The sequence below is a fragment of the Delphinapterus leucas genome, chromosome 9, assembly GCF_059928025.1.
Source record: "Delphinapterus leucas isolate spDelLeu-1000000601 "Yukka" chromosome 9, BTC_Dleu_Yukka2, whole genome shotgun sequence".
NCBI classification, from domain to species: Eukaryota; Metazoa; Chordata; class Mammalia; order Artiodactyla; family Monodontidae; genus Delphinapterus; species Delphinapterus leucas.
This window is the reverse complement of record NC_143137.1, coordinates 92,930,924-92,949,744: the sequence shown is the minus strand read 5'-3', so window position 1 is coordinate 92,949,744 and position 18,821 is coordinate 92,930,924. Positions and strand designations below refer to the sequence as shown.

The 18,821-nt window shown below is 36.4% G+C and overlaps 2 protein-coding genes across 8 annotated transcripts in view; one reads left to right on the top strand and one right to left on the bottom strand.

The window, feature by feature from the left end:
* Positions 1-18,821, top strand: part of MPLKIP (M-phase specific PLK1 interacting protein) — a 30,404-nt gene extending 11,583 nt beyond the window's left edge. The window contains exon 2 of the mRNA XM_022593049.3: positions 1-18,821. This exon is cut by the window's left edge and continues 9,915 nt beyond it. The gene's annotated coding sequence lies outside the window, so the exon portion shown is untranslated.
* Positions 13,360-18,821, bottom strand: part of CDK13 (cyclin dependent kinase 13) — a 111,076-nt gene continuing 105,614 nt past the window's right edge. For 5 of the 7 annotated variants that reach the window (XM_089917065.1, XM_089917066.1, XM_089917068.1 and 2 more), the window contains 3 exons: positions 18,616-18,821; positions 14,913-15,365; positions 13,360-14,267 (listed from right to left, as the gene is read on the bottom strand). In XM_089917065.1, coding sequence (XP_089773191.1) covers positions 13,417-14,267; positions 14,913-15,365; positions 18,616-18,821 — 1,510 coding nt within the window. In that variant the 3' untranslated portion in view covers positions 13,360-13,416. The remainder of the gene's footprint in view (positions 14,268-14,912; positions 15,366-18,615) is intronic. The other 2 variants (XM_089917067.1, XM_022593042.2) reach the window with 1 other exon arrangement.

The window sequence follows — 18,821 nt, the reverse complement described above, 5'->3', positions numbered from 1 at the left end:
CACAAAATAAACTTGAATCAGAGACCTAAATGTAAAACACAAACCTATAAAGAAGATACATAGAAAATTTAGGTAACCTTCAGTTTAGTGATGACTTTTTTAGATACATCACTAAAAGCATGATCCATCAAAGAAAAAATAAGTTGGACTTCATTAAAACTGAAAATTTCTGTTATGCAAAAGATGCTGTTAGGAAAATGAAAAGATAAGCCACAGGTGGCGAGAAAATATTTGCAAAACAATGAGATACCATTGTTACAATAGTTAAGTCCAAAGGCAAAAATCCAAAACACCAACAACAACAAATGATGGCAGGATATGGAGCAACATGAACTTTCATTGCTGGTGGGAATTCAAGATGGTGTAGCCAATTTGGAAGACAGTTTGGCAATTTCTTAGAGAACTAAACATACTCTTTCTTACCAAACAACCTAGCGATCTCATTCCTTGTTATTTACCCAGATGAGTCGAAAATGTTTGTCCACACAAAAACCAGCACACAAATGTTGATAGCAGCTTTATTCATAATTGCAAAACTTGGAAGCAGCCAACAAGTCAAGTCCTTCAGTAGGTAAATGGATAAACAAACTGGTAGATCCATACAATGGAATGTTATTCAGCAATAAAGAAAAAAAGTTATCAAGTCACAAAAAGTCACGGAAGGCCCTTAAAAGCTTAACACTAAGTGCAAGAAGCCAGACTGAAAAGGCTACATACTATATAATTCCAACATTTGACAATCGGAAAACACAAAACTACGAAGACAGTAAAAAGATCAGATTGCCAGGAGTTGCAAGGGGTAGATAAGTGGAGGGAGGGATGAACAGGTAGAACACAGGATTTTTAGGGCAGTGAAACTATTCTCTGATGGTACTGTAATGGTGGATACATGTCATTATACATTTGCCCAAACCCAGAGAATGTACAACACACACAGAGTCTACTCTGTGATTTTAGTTTATCATGTGTCAATAATGGTTCATCAATTTTCCCAAATGTACAACTAATGCAAGGTGTCTATAACAGAGGAAACTGGAAGTGGGAGGAGAATGAGAGGGTATGGGGGAGCTCTTTGTATTTCCTGCTCATTTTTCTGTAAACACGAACTGCTCAGAAAAATAAAGTCTACTGATTTTTAAAAATTTGTTTTGCTCCAGCTTCTCTGTGGAAAACAGAATAGAAGATTGACAGAGTAGATTCCCAAAGACCATTCAGTAAACTACTGAAATAGTCAGGGTCAGAGATGGTTGTGCATTACATTAAGGTAATGACAGTAGAGCTGGAAATGGACGGTTCCAGGCATAAGAAGGTTGAAGGTATTAATCCTGTCGTTTGTCTCTGTGTGAGAGGAAGTATAATTCCTTCTTTGTTTTTCTCTCAGTCCTTATGTATAATCTGTGTTAAATATTTGTTTATGCCAATGCCACAGATTGAACTGTCACTATAATTGAAAAAAAAACAGAAAAAAAAATTTTTTTTGAATGCCCTGACTCCCTTGCACCCACAGAGTTCTGAATATAAATTCAGGCTTTCCAATTAGAGGCACTTGCTTAAGATTTGGAAAACAAAAGTGAGTCGGAGGCTGTCTTCAGTTGGCTTCTGGCTGTTACCAGTGGTTAGGAAGGTTGCAGTTTTCCTGAGATTCCAGTGTTCGTTAGCCAGCTTCCTAGATGTCTCCAGCTTCTTGATCTAATTCTCTAGTTCCTCGATGCAGCTTCATTTGTCTTCCTGTTGTCTGGATGCTGTTGCTGGTGGTGGGGTCTTCTAGTTTTAGCCCGGCCTTAGATGCAGTAGCCTCTCTAGTGGACTACTTTCTGTATTTTCAGAGAGCATTCCTCTCTCTGTATATGAATACCCAAATCTTGATGGGTCACTAACTTTCTGGTAGTTAAGAAATAAAAATAAAGAATAATTAAATAAATAATAAAGTAATAAAAGAAATGACATCAAACCCAATGCTTATGAGGCTAGATGATAATAGGAGTTCAAAGGAGACTGCCAGAGTTTTATTTTTCTTTAGGTGAGCACATTATCTGGGATAAATGTATTTGGTTGGGTTTTATGACTCTAGCACTCAAATTTCATTTCCTTTTTTTTTTACTTTATAATTAGGGTAAGCTTTCATCATAAGAAAATATCAGCATGCCTTTCTTTGGTTTTGTTTTGATTTTATCAAATGACTCTTAAACATATCTGTAATTTGATGATGCAAAAGCAACATTGGAATAAATACTGCATATTACCTTTCCCTTTGGTCTTTAAAATTGTTATTAATCCTTTGAAAGTCAGAATCCCTAATGTTATTGAAGCATCTTCAACATGCAGCTACCAGAGAGGACTGAAGGGGCAAGAGGAAACACTTGTCTTGCCATCTTTTTCCTAGCTCTCATTACATGTGAAAGAAGCTGAGAAATTAGTCACTTTTTACATTTGTACTAACTTAATGTCCAATACAGAAGTGCAGTGTTGCCAGATTTTCCCATTTTTTAAACAACTGGCAGAAATCTGGACTTTTTTACACAGAGGTAAAGTTAGTAGTCCCCTCTGAACCACAGAGACTGAAAGTAGAAGGACGCATAGTTTCCTAATAGAAAGCAGAATATTATTGACAAAGAGGGAATGAATGCTAAGTAAGAAAAGACATTCCACCTCCCAGCAGCCCAAGTTCCATATATAGGCTTCCTTCTATACACATTTTTTTGTATTTTTTTGGTTTTGTTTTGTTTTTACTTTATATTTTGAAGTTAGATTTACAGATAAGTTGTGAAGATAGTACAGAGAGTTCCCATGTAGCCTTCACACAACTTTGCCTGGTATTAACATCTTGGATGACCATAGTACATTTGTTAAAACTGAGAATACTAAACTAAAACTAAAATGCAGACTTTATTTAGATTTCATCAGTCTTTCCAACAATGATCTCTTTTCTGTTCCACAATCCAACCCAGGATTCCACATTGCATTTAGCATAGATACACTTCTTAAAAATAGTCAAACCTCATAAAATGTAACTATCTAATGTATATGTATAACAAAACATCTCCTTATAAAGAAAACTCAGAGTCTCATTATTCATTCATATTGGAGTTCAGAACTCTGGATGATTTGTATTTCTCTTTTCCATTCTAGATATAGCACAACTCATGGCAAACTATGGCTAAATTATACACTCAATCAATTCCACCATATTAATATGCAGTGGTAGAAAGAAAACAGGGTAATTGCAGTTGAAAGGAGGAGGAGGAAGACAAAGACATGAAGGAGGAGGAGAAGGATGGGAGGGAGAGGGAGGGAAGAGAGAAAAATGAAGGAAGGAAGAGAAGAAAAAAGGAAGGAGGGAAGGAAGAGAGAAAAGAAAGAAGGCAAAGAAAAGAAAAAAGAAACTTCCGTTAGGATGGGAGACAAATGAAAACATACAGTGGTCACCATATACATGTAACATATCCTAATTGAGAAGAATAGCAAAGGCTCCCTGTCTTGGCAGTGAAGTGAGGTTTTTGATCAGCTGTGGTTCTCTGAATCCCCTCTGTCCTTGTTATATGCCCATATCTTAAATGCTCACTGAGGAGTCTTTTTCCTTCAAGTGACTGCCTCTCTTTAGCAACCTACTTCTTGTTCTTATGAAGTGTTCTGCCTTTCTAGAACTGATTGACTTAACTTTGTTCCATTTTATTCTCTTACTTGTTATACTCTTATAATTCTGCTTCCAGTGAAGGGTTTCCCTTCTAAGTGCATTCCTTTATCTTGCATATAAAGGGATATATTTATTATATATCTGTATTTGTTCATTAAATATTGAGCTTTTTCTAGGTGCTAGGAGTAGAGAAGAACAGAACAACAAAACTCTGGCCCCCTTAGAACTTATATGGAAAAAAATTGTTAATGCCATAGAGAAAGTTGAGCTGGAAGGAACTTCTTTGTTTGGCAAGAAGAGATTTTTCTAGGAATATGGATAGTTTGTCCATAGTGACAGGAAAGAAGTTAATGAAATGAAGACAGTTAGTGAAAGGTGGGGGTGATACAGTAGGAACTTTGGCATTTCTCTCATTTATTTCTATATCTGTGAAAATAGGGAACAAAGTCACCAACTGAACGTGAGAATGGGGGAGTATTATGGGCTGAATTGTGTCCCCTCAAAATTTACATGTTTAAATCCTAACCCTCAGTACCTCAGAATGTAACTATATTTGGAGATAAGGTCGTTTAAAAGGTTATTAAGTTAAAATGAGGCCCTTGATGTGGGCCCTAATCCAGTGACTGATTTCCTTATAAGAAGAGGAAATGTGGATACACAGACATGAGACATGCACTCACACGGAGGAAAGACTATGTGAGGACACAGCAAGAATGCTGCCTTGGCAGCTCTAGCAAACTAATACAGGAAGGAAATACTGGAGATTTGAGTAGAGAAGAAAAAAGTATTAAATGATCATGTGAGAAAACGAGAGAATGAAAAGTATGAGGTAATTATGCTTTATCAAAGATGCCATTGATTGTAAGACACACTATTTTTTAGGTAACACTAAAAAGGGGAAAACTCTACCAATTAAAGTATGACATACCATAGTGGCATATATAAGACACATCCTCATTTCAGAGATTTAAGTGTGAACATCTATGCTTTAGAACTGATGAACCATGGTAGTATAACTGTTGGGTAGCCTTAAGGGCCCACGTGAGATTAGTGATCATGAAGTAAAGTGAAACTAGTGGGCATGGTTGAGTGTTTTTCCAGCAATGTTCAGCTGCACGGATGCAGACAGAGTGGATTTAAACATTGGGGATGTTGGGTCTGAACAGTTTTGGCTTTTTCACATGAATACAGGAAAGCAAGAGCGTGACAAGGCAGTTGCAGATGTGTATAAGGGAGTGAGAAAGGTGGTTGGAGTCCGAGTATTAGAGTGGGCTGCAAACTTGGGTGGGGGGAGGGCGTTCCAGCGTAGGGTAAGTAGTGTGCTTGAATTGAGGTTTGCAGGGGTCATGGAACTCGTGGCCATAAAGTCGAGGGTATGACAGGGACATGAGTAGCTGAGATGAGGTAGAGGATAAGACCATTGGAGGAGCGGCAGAGAAACAGAGAAGCCAAGATTTTAAGGATCATCCACACGGATGCTGAAATCAAGATAGAAATAGGACACAGTGATAGTGAGCCAGGAATTAAAATCTTCAAAGAATGGTGGGGAGGGTGAAAGGGGAAGGACAAGTCAGAGGTCAGTAAATAACTGCAGCAGGGAGGCATGAGTGAAGCAGTCTGATGACACAAGGGGCAAATCTCCATAGTTTTAAGGCATCAACAAGAACAGTCTGAAAGTGAAAATGAGCATCAAAAAGGACACTTAACTAGATTCCAGGCCCAGTGGTCCAAGGGAGAAAAACCGCCATCACTTGAGAAGGCCGCAGGGCAGTCAGTCCCCTCAGGGAAGAGCTAGATTTCAGTCAAAGCAAGAAGGCCGAGGGAACACCACTATTCCCTAACACACTGAGGATGGAATTCTAAGGTCAAAGTTGTTTCCCTTAGACTTTGCAGAAACTTATAGCATCCAGTGTTAATGGTGAGGGGGTGTGGTGCCAGTATGGTTCTCTGTCTTTTGCAGACTATTTGTTTTTATTTTCTCAGTATACAACAAATAAATGTAAAGTTCCAATAAAATTTAAAATTCTGAGATATTATTTTGACGTATATCAAGTGTGACCCTCATCATATATCTTGCTTTGCATTCCATGGACCTCTTCAATACAAGATTCATGTCTTTTTCAACTCTGGAAAGTTTTCTTCTAGTATTTCTTTGTTTATCTATCTCCATTCTACCTGTTCTCTCTTTTTGCAACTCCTATCAGATGAATATTGGGATATCTAGATCTAGCCTCCATTTCTCAATTTTCCCTTTAAACTTTTAATTTTTTAGTAGTGAATTTTAGGGAGGATCATTCCCAGCATCACTCAGCTTGATATTCAGGCTCACTAATTTGATCTTCAGCTGTGGATATTCTATTTTACAGCCCATCCACTTTTTTGTTTGTTTACAATCATGTTTTTAACATCCAAGAACACTGATCCTTACTTTGTCAGCCTTTTTTTTTAGATGAATGCCTAATAATAATTACAAGTGACTCTACAACATTCCTTCAACCCTGGTCTAAGTCAGTCATGGTAATCCCATTCCTCTTTTTGGTGACTGATTTGGCAACCTTTTTATAGGAGACAGTCTATAGCAACTCTTATATAACTTCTGAAGTTATTCATTCAAGAAATAGGTGTATGTCTTTGAAATATTTAAATCTGAGTAGAAAAGTCTGTATACACATTACAAATCAACAGAAAGCCTCAAAATACAAATTTCTAAAAAAGAGAAAAAGAAAACCAGTTTTAGCAAAAGATTAAAAACAGAGCCAGCAAGGTAGCATTAAAAAAAAAAGGGGGGGGGTGGGCAAGCAGAGAGAGTGTGAAATAAACTCACAGAAAGACCAATTGTAGTAATATTAAAACTGGACCTAGTAGAATTTAAAGTTTTAAAAGCTTGAATAAATGGAACAGAGATTAAGTAGTTATGAACCTGTATGTGGTGAATATAGCACTAAATATATAAAGCAAAAAGAATTAGACATATAAGGAAAAATATGTAATAGCAGTATAAGAATTTATTTTACATTTCTCACTCCTTGAGAAATAAGTAAAGATATAGAGAAGCTTACCAGTGTTTAATAATATTGATTTAATGCTTATGTGACAAATTGTATCAAATGACATACTTACCCTAAAGAAATATTTACAAATTTTATTTGCTTGGCAGGCTAAAAAGAAATCCTTAATAAATTCCCCAAAGCAGACTACATATACTGCCTATATGTAATAGAAAATCTGTTATTAACAAAAAAATAAAATATATCCAACGACCTGGAAATTGAAACACACTATTCTAAATAATCCTTGGATCAAACAAGCAATCAAATTTGCAGCCACTAAATATTCTGAAAACACAACAGTCTTAACCTACTGGATGGAAGCAAAGAAATAATCAGAGAATTCATAGCATTAAAATGGTTTCTTTTAGAATTAGAAGGAAGAAAGACAAATGGACCAATTATTCAACTCAAGAGGTAGGGATAAATAAGGGAAGTAGAAGAAAAGAATCAAAATCAAATTGTTAAAATAAATGAGAAGTATATGATAGATTTTTATTCCCTGGTGGTGAGAGGACAGAGGTAGAATGGGGCAAATCCTAACTAGTCCAATCAGGGAAAAGAGAAAAAACACACAAAGGATATTTAACAATAGATGATAATGTTTTTAAAACACTGAGATTATTAAGTACAACTGTATGCTAAAAACATTTTAAATATAAGATGGACTGTATGATGAATTTCAGAAAAAATAAAATTACCAACATTTACTCAAGAAACAGAACCCTGAAAAGATCAAGGACACATGAGGAAATGGAGAAACAGTGAAAGAATCACCTTCAAGAAAAAAGTCAGGTGTATTTGGATATAAATAAAACAGCATCAACTTCAAAAAAAAAAAATTCTCAGGACATATAAGCCATTCTAAATCAAATAAAACACAAGTTTTCCAGTTTCTTCTGTAACACTATCAAATGTTAATTAAAACCAGACTTACCTCTCAAATAAACATAACTACAAAATACTAAATACAGGGTTAGTCAATAGAATACAGCAGTATTTCTAATGAATGGCTCAGTATTAGATTCTACTAATATAACTGGTGCCTATCATCAATAGATCAAAGGAGAAAATGCTTTACAATGAAAAAGCATTTTAAAAAATTTAACATCTAATCCTAATAAATGGGCTTCATGAATATTCTTAACATAATAAACTATTCTATTTCTAATCTATAGCTTAGATTATACATGAGTGAAATACTAAAAAATTAAGACGTTCATAAAATCAGAAACAGAATGCCCATCATCATATTCAATCAACTGAAAACTGTTAGAAATAATAGAAGTAATGTGGCCAGTTTTTTAAAAATGACAGCTTTCCTATATAAGCAGACTAGTTTAAAATATTATATTATTTATAACAATATGAAGAGCCCATTTCTAGAAGCAACAACAACAACAAATTTTTGGAAACTCTTAAAAAAACCAACATATCAGAACTACAGTAAGGAAACTTTCAGAACTTTTAATAAGGAACATGCAAAAAACCACCAACCCAAACAAAAACAACAAAAAAACCCCACACTAATTTAAACAATATGTTTCTAGTTAAAATCCTAAAAGGATACTTGGTGAAAGTGATCAAAGTGATTCAGGAAGTCCCAAGGAAAAACAGGCAGAAATAGACAAGCTTTGAAACAATGGACAATTAAATTATGTTCCATCTTAAAACAAATACTGTGGCCTGATATGTGCTACACGTAGTTTATGAAGATCCAATACAAATGTACTTCTAACCAGAAGAGAAAGATCCGGGTGGAACATAACTGAAAAGCCCAGAAACAGACCCAAATAAGACAGATGACATTTTAAAACTATGGATAGGATGAACTACTTAACAAATACTGTTGGCATAGTTAGTATAGCCATTCAGAAAAAGTATAAAGTTGGATCCTTACCTCACAACATTTAGCAAAATAAATTCTAGAACAGTTTAGAATTAAGTGTAAAAGCAGAAAGCCAGGGAAGTAAAATAAAATTGTGTAAAAAGTAAAATAACCTTGGGCTACGGAAAACTTTTCTAAGGAGAAACCAGAAGGAAAAGAATAGATTCGACTACATGTAACTATTAAATTTTCCTTTATCAAAACACACCACACAGTATTTTTAAGATTATAGTTCACAAAGGGCTACGTACCTTCTATAAAAAGCTCTTCAAAGCAACAGAGGAAATACCTAATAACTAAACATATGAATAGTTAATACACAAAAGACATCCAGCTAGCATGTATATAAATTTCACTAGTAATCAGAGAAATATAAATTAAAACAAGATGACTTCTCACCTGTCAAAATGGCAAAGATTTAAAATGCTTGAATACCCAGCATAACTAAATGAAAAGGGAAAGTAATAGGAATGTAAAACTTGCAAACCTTTCCTGAGGGCAATATGGATATAGCAAAAGTTTAGATGGGCACTCTTTAGATCAGCAACTCCAAGGAAATAACGTACATTTGTGTGTTTGTACTTAAGCAGATTTTCCTCACATTGTTATTTATAACAGAAAAGTTAGAAATATTTTGTGTCCAGCAATGAGGAATTGTTAAGTTTTGGTTCTTCTATAAAGGAGTAATTTACAATCACTAAAAGAGGACGGAATTTAATTACTGACATAGAAGGATGTTCACAAAATATTATTAAATGAAAAACTCTAATTACAAAGCTATGGGCAGTATAATCCCACTGTTGTAAGAAAAGACATCCAACACATGCAAAATATTAATGGTGGTTATCTCTGGATGTGTTCCTACATTTTTGAATATGTACAAAAAGTAAAAAAGAAGGGTTCCAGGTTTAAAGTGTTGTCTATAAAGCATGACACAGCGGTTGTAACAAGTGCTCATCCTCATCAGATAAGATTATTTCTAAGAGTCTGTTCTGTATATGAGCAAGAAGAAAACAAGGATAAAAATAGCCTGGATTTTTAGGGCAGTTTATTTACAGACTATCAAATACAGTCTTTTTTCTTTTGTTAAACAAATGGCTTATATTAAACACATGAGATTTAGGAGTTATGAGACTTTACTAAAAATTCTTGCAAAAAAGCACACCTTTACAACAAATTAACTTAATTGTGAAAAAAATTAAAGTGTGATTCACTACAGAGCCTCATTTTCAATATGGCATTTTCAGTAAGAAAATTTTTTTTTAATGGGACATTTGATATGGTGAAAGGAATAAGACCCACAAAGTGTTAGTCTACACAATTCAAAGAGCAAGTTCTTTTCCCGTATGATCAAAATTTTGTTTTCCCCACCTTCAACTGGATCCCTTGATAGCTTTTATCTTAATAGCTTTTATTTTTAATTAAACTAGAAACAGTTTAAGAAATTATCTGGAGAGGCCTTTGGTAAGTAACAAACCATTTCTCCCCTTATAAAACCGATTAAAACTATAAGAACTTGAAAGAATTTAAAAGCAGTGTTTGTTTGCAGGCCTGCTGATACGGACCTTACTCCTACAAACAGAAAAAATGTTTAAGTGAAAGATTCAGTCTTATTATCTAATTGTTAGATATTTAGGTAACCATTGTTTTAAAAAAGAAAATGAGGCACCTCCTTTTTAAAGACTATCCATATATGAAACAAACAGCCTCTACAGGCTCCTAATTAAGTTTTCTAAAATTTTATTTCCCTGTTTTTTCTGAAGACTTTTTTTTTTTTTTTGCGGTACGCGGGCCTCTCACTGTTGTGGCCTCTCCCGTTGCGGAGCACAGGCTCCAGACGCGCAGGCTCAGCGGCCATGGCTCACGGGCCCAGCCGCTCCGTGGCATGTGGGATCTTCCCGGACCGGGGCACAAACCGGTGTCCCCTGCATCGGCAGGCGGACTCTCAACCACTGCGCCACCAGGGAAGCCCTAGAGCACTATCTTAACTCACATTCCACAAACTATTTTAATCAATAAACCCTTAAAATGAGTCTTAAAATTTCATGGGTGACAGCAACTCTCCAACAAATAATGGATTGAAGACTTGGGAAACATGAGTTGCATGCAGAAAAAGCTGCTGTATCTAGAAATACATAAGGGAATTTCACATGGGAGATAATAAATATATTCTTCTTTTGGTAGGTCCAATCTTTTTCTATTTTCATCTTCTCATTTGCAACCTGACTTACCTGTTTCTTTCAAAAAAAACTTAAGTAACATTTTATGTTCCTTAAATTTCACCCAAGAATACTCAGTGATTACTGCAGTTATTATAACATACAGAATTAGTGATTTCCCAACCCTGTTCTTTTCATTAATCCAAATTTACTTATTAAATGATATGAAAGGATGCATTAAGAGTTTTACTACCATATTTCATCAATTTTAAGAAACATTCTTTCATATAATAACATCTCTGAACTTGGGAAGTATATTACAATTGATGTATCTTAGCCTTGACTTGTGGTTTAACTGGCAACACTTTTCCTAACTAGTGCCTAAAATACTGTTGTCTCACAATCAATGCTGTCTTAGGGTAATATTAGGAGCTATAGTTCAAATCTTCAATTTCAAGCAACAATTTCCTTGTCCTCCCAGCCACTCTCCCAACATAAATACATAACTGAAATGTTAGGAAAAACTATCCAAACACAGTTCAATTTTATATAAAATATTTAATTTTTAAAACACAGGCTATTCATGTCACATAAATATCTTCAATTTTAGGTTAGCTGCTACGGTCAGCAGAATTATCAAGTGTGACTATTAAGAATAACTTAGATACTGTCACTTATAGGAAAGTCTAAAGCTCTAAGACTCACCATATTAAAATTCCAGATACTTGAATACTGTAGCTATTTTGCTAAATTTCAAAATATTTCTTCACTTCCTGCAATGTAGTTTTATTATAAGTTGTTAGTATTCAATATTCAAATAAAAGAAAAATAATTTTTCTTCCATTCATTTCTTTCTCCCCAACAACAAAAAAAATTCCATCAAAAGACATCAACTCATTTTATAGCAGTAAAATGGTGAATTATTAACTTGAAACTATTCTTACTGTTACCAAACTATAATGCTTCCCATGTACTGTTTTGAAATGAAGGTTCACAAGTCAGATAGAGAGCACAGGATTAAAAGACTGACTTTAGAACTGGAGCCATTTCCATTTGATAACAGTTGTTCCAATTTAAGATTCCAATCAAAAAATAAGTTACCGGGAGAACAGTTAAAACAAACGATGAGTTGGCACAGCTCTCCTTTCCAGAGTCTGTTTTGCCATTTCGTGCTAATGGCAACACTGGTTATTTACCTTTGGTTCCTTTCTAGGATTATTATAATGGTATGTGTGTTTGAGTGCACACACCAAGTTAGTTAAACTTGACACCATTACAGTTGAAATAAGGGTTATCCATCACTCTAAAATGAACTAAAATAAAGTTACTCTAGGTGTGGCAGAAGAAGTTGTAGTAAACCTCGTAGGAAGTGAGAGGAGAGAGAATAAGAGGGTTTTTTTACACTACTTTTTTTACTTCAGTAAATTCAACCTAAGCAATGTTTCTAGTTAACGAGTAAAATGAACAGTTAACTTTGTCTTAAAATGGCAACTGTATAACTTAAAATAAGGTGTTCGCCATCCCTCCCCCCATGAACTTTAACAGAATTATGCCAATTCTGTTATTAAGCCTTGTTTCTATGCTACTGCCCTCCAATTATGCATGGCAAAAGGAAACAGGGACAATGTGGCAGCCTGAAAGAAAATGGTACTCTGAAATTCTCATTTAGCTATTATTTTCAACCATTTAAATGACACTTTTCAGAACTTGTTCTCAGAAGTAACAAAAAATGCTGTTGGGAGTTGGACTCCCTTTCTTTGCTCTCACTCCCCTATCAAGAGAAGGTGGTAGTGGAAGGTAACACAACCCAAAGAAAAGGAGAAAGTGTGATAGGCAGAGGGAATGAACCTAAGAGGAACCCAGCAGGCAGCCCCTAGACACTTGAGAGCTCCCTGCCTCTTCAATACAATGCATTGATTCCCTTTAGAAGACAAATGGGCGTAAAGGTTAACTACTTTCTCAGACCTTAGGCTTACCTGTTAAGGCACTTACTTACCCTCCCCACCCCACCCATATTTTTCATATAAAACCCGCTATTTCATTTGAATGCATTTTGCTAGGCTATGATAATCTGCAAAATAAAACAAAAATAACGTTGACCATTTTTTTTTTATAAAACTGTTGCATCAAGAGAAAGGTTGTGTTTTATTTTCTGAAATGAGCACAAATTACACCTTTCACAATAACACTGAAAGCAGGTGCAAAGACTGACAGTGACCTTTGACTAAAGGTAGCTTTGTAAAAAGAAAAATACCAAATAAATCAGTGCCCTTTCTGATTGTTGTAAAACTGGAGGCGGGGAGGGGTTGGTTGTTTGTTACATAAAAGTTGGTCCAAACTTACAAAAAAGCACAAATGTGCATAGTTCAGAAGATCTGCAAGAGGGCCATAAAAGACTTTTATGTCCCTAAGATTAGCATCCACTTAAAACTGCAAGAATACAAAATAAAATTGTTAACTAGAATTTGTGAAGATGTACAATCAATAGATCTAGTTTTTTAGAACAGCATGAATTTAAGCAAAGTTTTTGTCTTTTTTTTTTAAACTATTGTATGCAAGACCCTTTTCCACATAAAAATAAAGCTGTTGTTGAATTAATATTATTCAAGTCTCTTGGATCGCTGCCTTAAACTGCAGCTAGAAAAGTCTTTCCAGATAAAAATGATGTGCCTGAGGAAAAACAGATACTCAGTATGGTAACCCTCTGCCTCGACCTCTGCCAGCTGATGTGCTAATGTGTCCCCTGTATCCTTGTGAATACCCAGGTCCTTGGGCAGGAGAAGTCCAGGTCTGTCCATGCATGAGGCCAGGGCCACCTGGGTTTTCCTGTAAGTTACCACCATAGTTATAGTTGTGCATCTTTGCTGGCAAAGGATGAGTACTCTCTGGCCCTGTGGAAGGGTCACTGCTGTTTGCCAGGACTGCAATGGGGCCATGGCTATATTCAAATCTATGGTCCTTGTCTCCACTAAACAACATGGGACCTGTATTGAGGTAAATGTCTCCATATCCAGCTACTGAACTGGGAAATGACTCGGAAAAGGCAGAAGGCTGAGGTGGACCACCAGAATGAGATGAAGTAGTACTGTAGTTATCCAAGGACTGAATATCTGAGTTTCCAATGAAGCTACGTCGTTCCAATGGTGGAGCAGAGGCGCCTCCTAGACCATCACTGCTCACATAAGGAGCAGAAGAGAAAGAAGAGGATCCAAAATTGTCCTTGTAGTCTGAAGGGGGCATATAAGTGTCTCCTGCTTGGTAGTCAATACCACTTTCTCTTTTGGGATCATCCTGGGGCTGATGCTGAGCAAGTAGCTGTAATAGGGCTGCTTTCACTCCAGCATGAGGGTCAGTTAACGAAGAACTAGTGGTGGGTACATGCTGGTTTTCTGTCCGATAATCTAGATCTTCTTCAGTGACTGGCGGTGGTTCAGGTGGCTCAGGAGGTCGCTGATCAGGAGGCAGAATACGAGGCCGATCTGGTTCTGGCGTGAGCTCCAATATCCTCATGTCTTGGTGCTGGATGAGGTCATCTTGCCCTAAGTGAAACAAGGCAAAAAAAGTCGAAAGTTACCATAGAAAACAAAAATTTCAAAATAGTTAATGTTTTCTAAAGAGCATTAGAAGTTATATCTCCGGCAAAACACACACACATACACACACACACACACACACACACACACAAAACAAACAAAAAAACCCAACCAACCAAACAAAAACAACCCAAAAGTCAAATGAAAAAGAAAAAGGTATATGTAAGTATTAAAATATCGCCTGCTACCATTTGAGTCTATGGTGACAGAAAAATTTTGTTGTATTTGACTTTTCAAAGGCATCTCACATGTACCTATTTACTGCCTGAAGAACAAAAGCTACTGTATACATAAAGTTTCTGCCTTGGTCAATCACCCTGCTGCAACTGGAGTGAAAGATTATTTCTTAACCATAGGTTCACATGAGAAACATTGATAGCATTCATGAGTTCTATCACCCACAGATAATTCGTTAAAGAATCAACTCCTAGGAGTACACGGACTAAGAAACCAACCTATAACCAGTGACCTGAGAATTTTCAGGACCTCTCCTAGCAAAGCTACTAAACACTACGCATTATAGCTAATCATCAACAGCAAGAAAACAGTGTGAACGCAGCCGTGTTAGTGGTCTGCTATCTGTACACTCACCCGACACCGGAGTGCTAGGTTCTGGAGGTGGCCTGAGTTGTAATGACGCTTCATGTCCCGATCCATTTTCCCTCTCTTCCAGTAGCACATCTTTCTGCTTTGACTGCTGAGCCTTTATTAACTGAGTCAACAGAACTGCAAATGCGCTCTGCACAGCCGCCTGGGCAGCATCAGTCTCCACTTTAGGCTGGACGTTCTGAGAAGAAGGCTGAATTCCTCCCAGCGGTTTCGAAGACTCCTGTTGTGGTGTTGATGGATCTGTCTGTTTTTCACCTGTTGCCAAAATTCCAGCAGGAAGGTTTATTTTATTTAGCTGCTGTTGAGTCTCAGAGTTTACCTTAATGTTCAACACTTGGACAAAATCAGCCACACTAACACTTGTTTTAGTTTGTAGTAGGTTTAGTAGGATTGCCAATTCACTGTGGTTTAACTGCTGTCCAGGGCCTGTTTTTACTAAAGACAAAACGTGTATTAATTAGAATTGCCATGATTCACAGCTCTCCCCACCCCACAGAATGGCTCTGTATTACCCTATTAAAATGTACATTCGTGGGACAGTGTTTGAGAAATACTGTGAAAAGGGAATCTCTTTCTAGTTCAATTTCATGTACATTGAAGATGTAACGGCACATAAAACAAAAAAGAAAAAGAACTGCAGTCCCTTTTGAATAAATTATCTTTAAGGGTAAATACTTTGAAAGGAAAACCAAGACCACCATTAGAACCCCATACTATAGACATGACCAGGAAATAGCACCTGAGAATGGGCACTGGATGATGATCATGATGATGACGACGACGATGACGACTATAATTTTAGGTTCCTTTCTGAGCATTTTATATCCTTTACTCCTCACAACCACCTTATAAGGCATGCTTTATTATTGGCCCCATTTTTTTTTTACTGAAGAAACTGACATCCAGAGTGACTAAATAACTTGCTCAAGGTCACAAACTCTGTAAGTGGCAGAGTTGAGATTTGAACCCAGGTATTCTGATTCCAAGAGTCTGAACTCTTTTTTTTTTAAATAAATTTATTTATTTTATTTATTTATTTTTGGCTGTTTGGGGTCTTCACTGCTGCATGTGGGCTTTCTCTAGTTGCGGTGCGCGGGCTTCTCATTGTGGTGGCTTCTCCTGTTGTGGAGCACGGGCTCTAGGTGCGCAGACTACAGTAGCTGTGGCTCGCGGGCTCTAGAGCACAGGCTCAGTAGTTGTGGCACACGGGCTTAGTTGCTCTGTGGCACGTGGGATCTTCCCGGACCAGGGCTCGAACCCGTGTCCCCTGCATTGGCAGGCGGATTCTTAACCAATGCGCCACCAGGGAAGTCCCCAGAGTCTGAACTCTTAACCACTCCCTGTACTGCTTATATAAAATAACACGTATTTTCTAAAAACCTAACCTTATCTTTGCAGTAAATTCAAACTGGGATTTTGTAGACTGTCTGATATAATGTCTTTTATTCAAACTTCTTATTTTTAAAGTTAAGCACTCTTGGTAAATTAGGAACTCCTACAGAAGCATGCTTATCATGTACATATAAGGTGGCATTAATTCATGACCACGATAACAGTTGTTTTTCTTTTTCTAATTTTCAGTTTAGACTTGTGATGGTTTACGTAGGTTCTTGTGCAAGTTTATCTGAGTCATACGTAACAACAAGGCTCAAATGTACATAATACTATATATGCTAAGTGATAATACAGATACTGATAAGCAATTTCCATAACCACAGATGACAGACTAATAGTACTCCAAGATGAAAAAGTGATGATTAATGCTTTTTTAAATATATTCTCTCTTTATATAGTTTGATATACTTTTCATTACTTCTTAATATTTTTAGAATAATTCAAAACAAACTCTTGCAAGTTCTCCTTGTGATCCGCAGGTATTAATAAGGAACCATGCTTGTTTGCTACACCCCAAGTGCCAGTTTTCCTCATTTTCCCTTTCATGTCTGTATTAACAGAGGTAGTCTCCATGTGAGCTCAGAGAAGTACAGTTTAACTGTGGTGTCTCATCTACACAGAAGGGGCATTTTTATTTCATGGCACTTATTGATGTAGAAAATGGAGCAAAGAGGATTCATTCCTATTTCAAAAAACTAGAAGCCTCACTTCTTAATATTGACAGTTTGAAAGGAGAAGAGAAGGAGGGAGGGAGGGATAAAATGACATTCTAAAATTAACAGAGTTGTAAATATGCAAAGCTAAGAAACAATAACAAAATGAGCCCAGAATTTTTTTATCAGCTAAAATAGAGTGAAATAATTACCCTCTATTCCACTAGGCTTCCTAGTGGAATAAGGACATCAGTTCCATGAAGAGAAGCAGAAATAAACACCTGGTAGTCTTATTAAGGAATATGACAACTGTTGCCTGGGACAAGTGACCACCATCCAAATTTCCTGTTACAACCATCTCAAATCCTTTTTCAGTAGTGGATGGTATATAAAACAGGTGACATAAACACAAACCAAGAAAACTTCTTGTTGCTTCTGTCTTTCTCCAAATTTTACATAGTTTTACCATGAAGAGAAATAATACTGAACTTGATATAGACAGCCCTCACTTTGTACAACAAATGAACATTTTTTCTCCTAAGCTACATATACATCAAATATTTTCATGTACAAGGGGAATTCACTATTTCAAGAAACTCTGAAGAATACTTTTGAACAACAAATAACAATTAATTTTGGTTTTTAAAGTAACATGTATTAGCACTTTAATGTAGTCTGACCAAGGTCAACCCTAAGCTTGTAGACTACATGGGAAAGCATTAAGGTAATCTTTCTCAAGCTTTCTCAGCTAATCTACTCTATATTTAACCACCAAAAGTTCAATCTGATCCACAGATCTGTTTTAATCAACTAACTGAGCAGTCAATACTTACTCATCTCTTAATAAGTGCTCGGCTATTTTTCATGTTTAATAAAACACCACCTCCACACATACATGTATTTATTTCTTATCATCTCTGTCTTCATAAAAACATTAAAGCTGAATGCTTGCTGGATTCATGAGGCAAAATGAAGGAGTGGATTCCATTTTTTTTAAAGTCGTTAACTAAATGAGAGAATGAATTTAACCGCACTTCTGACAACATTGAAGAGGTTGGTTCCTCGTGAAGAAGCTTACTCTTACAACAGATTGAGTCAGACGAAGAAATTTAACTTTCCCCAAAATACCCTTCTTTATCATACTTCAAGTCACTTCTGGCACAATATCAGATTCAAGTCTGAGATTCTATAATATATTGGGAAATATATTAAAAGTAACCTGAGGACATTACAAACAGTATGAAAGAGCTTCTACTCTGATTCCGGGCTGTTTTCCTTTATCTTTCTTCTTACTCCTGAAAAGCATCCACAGACACTGAATGCTGTGCCTCACAGAATAGTGTCAGTAAAAGACCTACTGACTCTTGCACTAGGGGAAAAAAGAAGACAGGGAAAGCTGACCCATCACTAATCATATGTAATTTGATGCCTTCTTTATAAATTAATCTCACCTTGAGATTGCTTAATATTGTGGTGCCGGTAGCAGTGAAACCTCTGTACTGGCACAATCGAATAACAAGGAAATGTTGAATTCAGTGTTCAACTTTTACCCACAAGTGCTTTAACACTACAGCAATATAATTAACGTCAGCCACAAAACAACATGAAGAAGATCAACCCATGGAAGCATTACTGACCAGGTGCTACATTCGAGTTGCCCTGAGATTTCAGTTGTGAAGACGGCAGCACACCCTGAGGCGTGTTAGTTCTGCTGTCATCCATGCCCAGAGACAAGTCCTTTCTGGGGGCTTTAACTGTAGAAACATCATCAGTCATGCCCATCTGCTTCTGTCTTCTTCGCTTTTTACTCCATAACTCATGACAATCTTGCCATAAAGGAAGG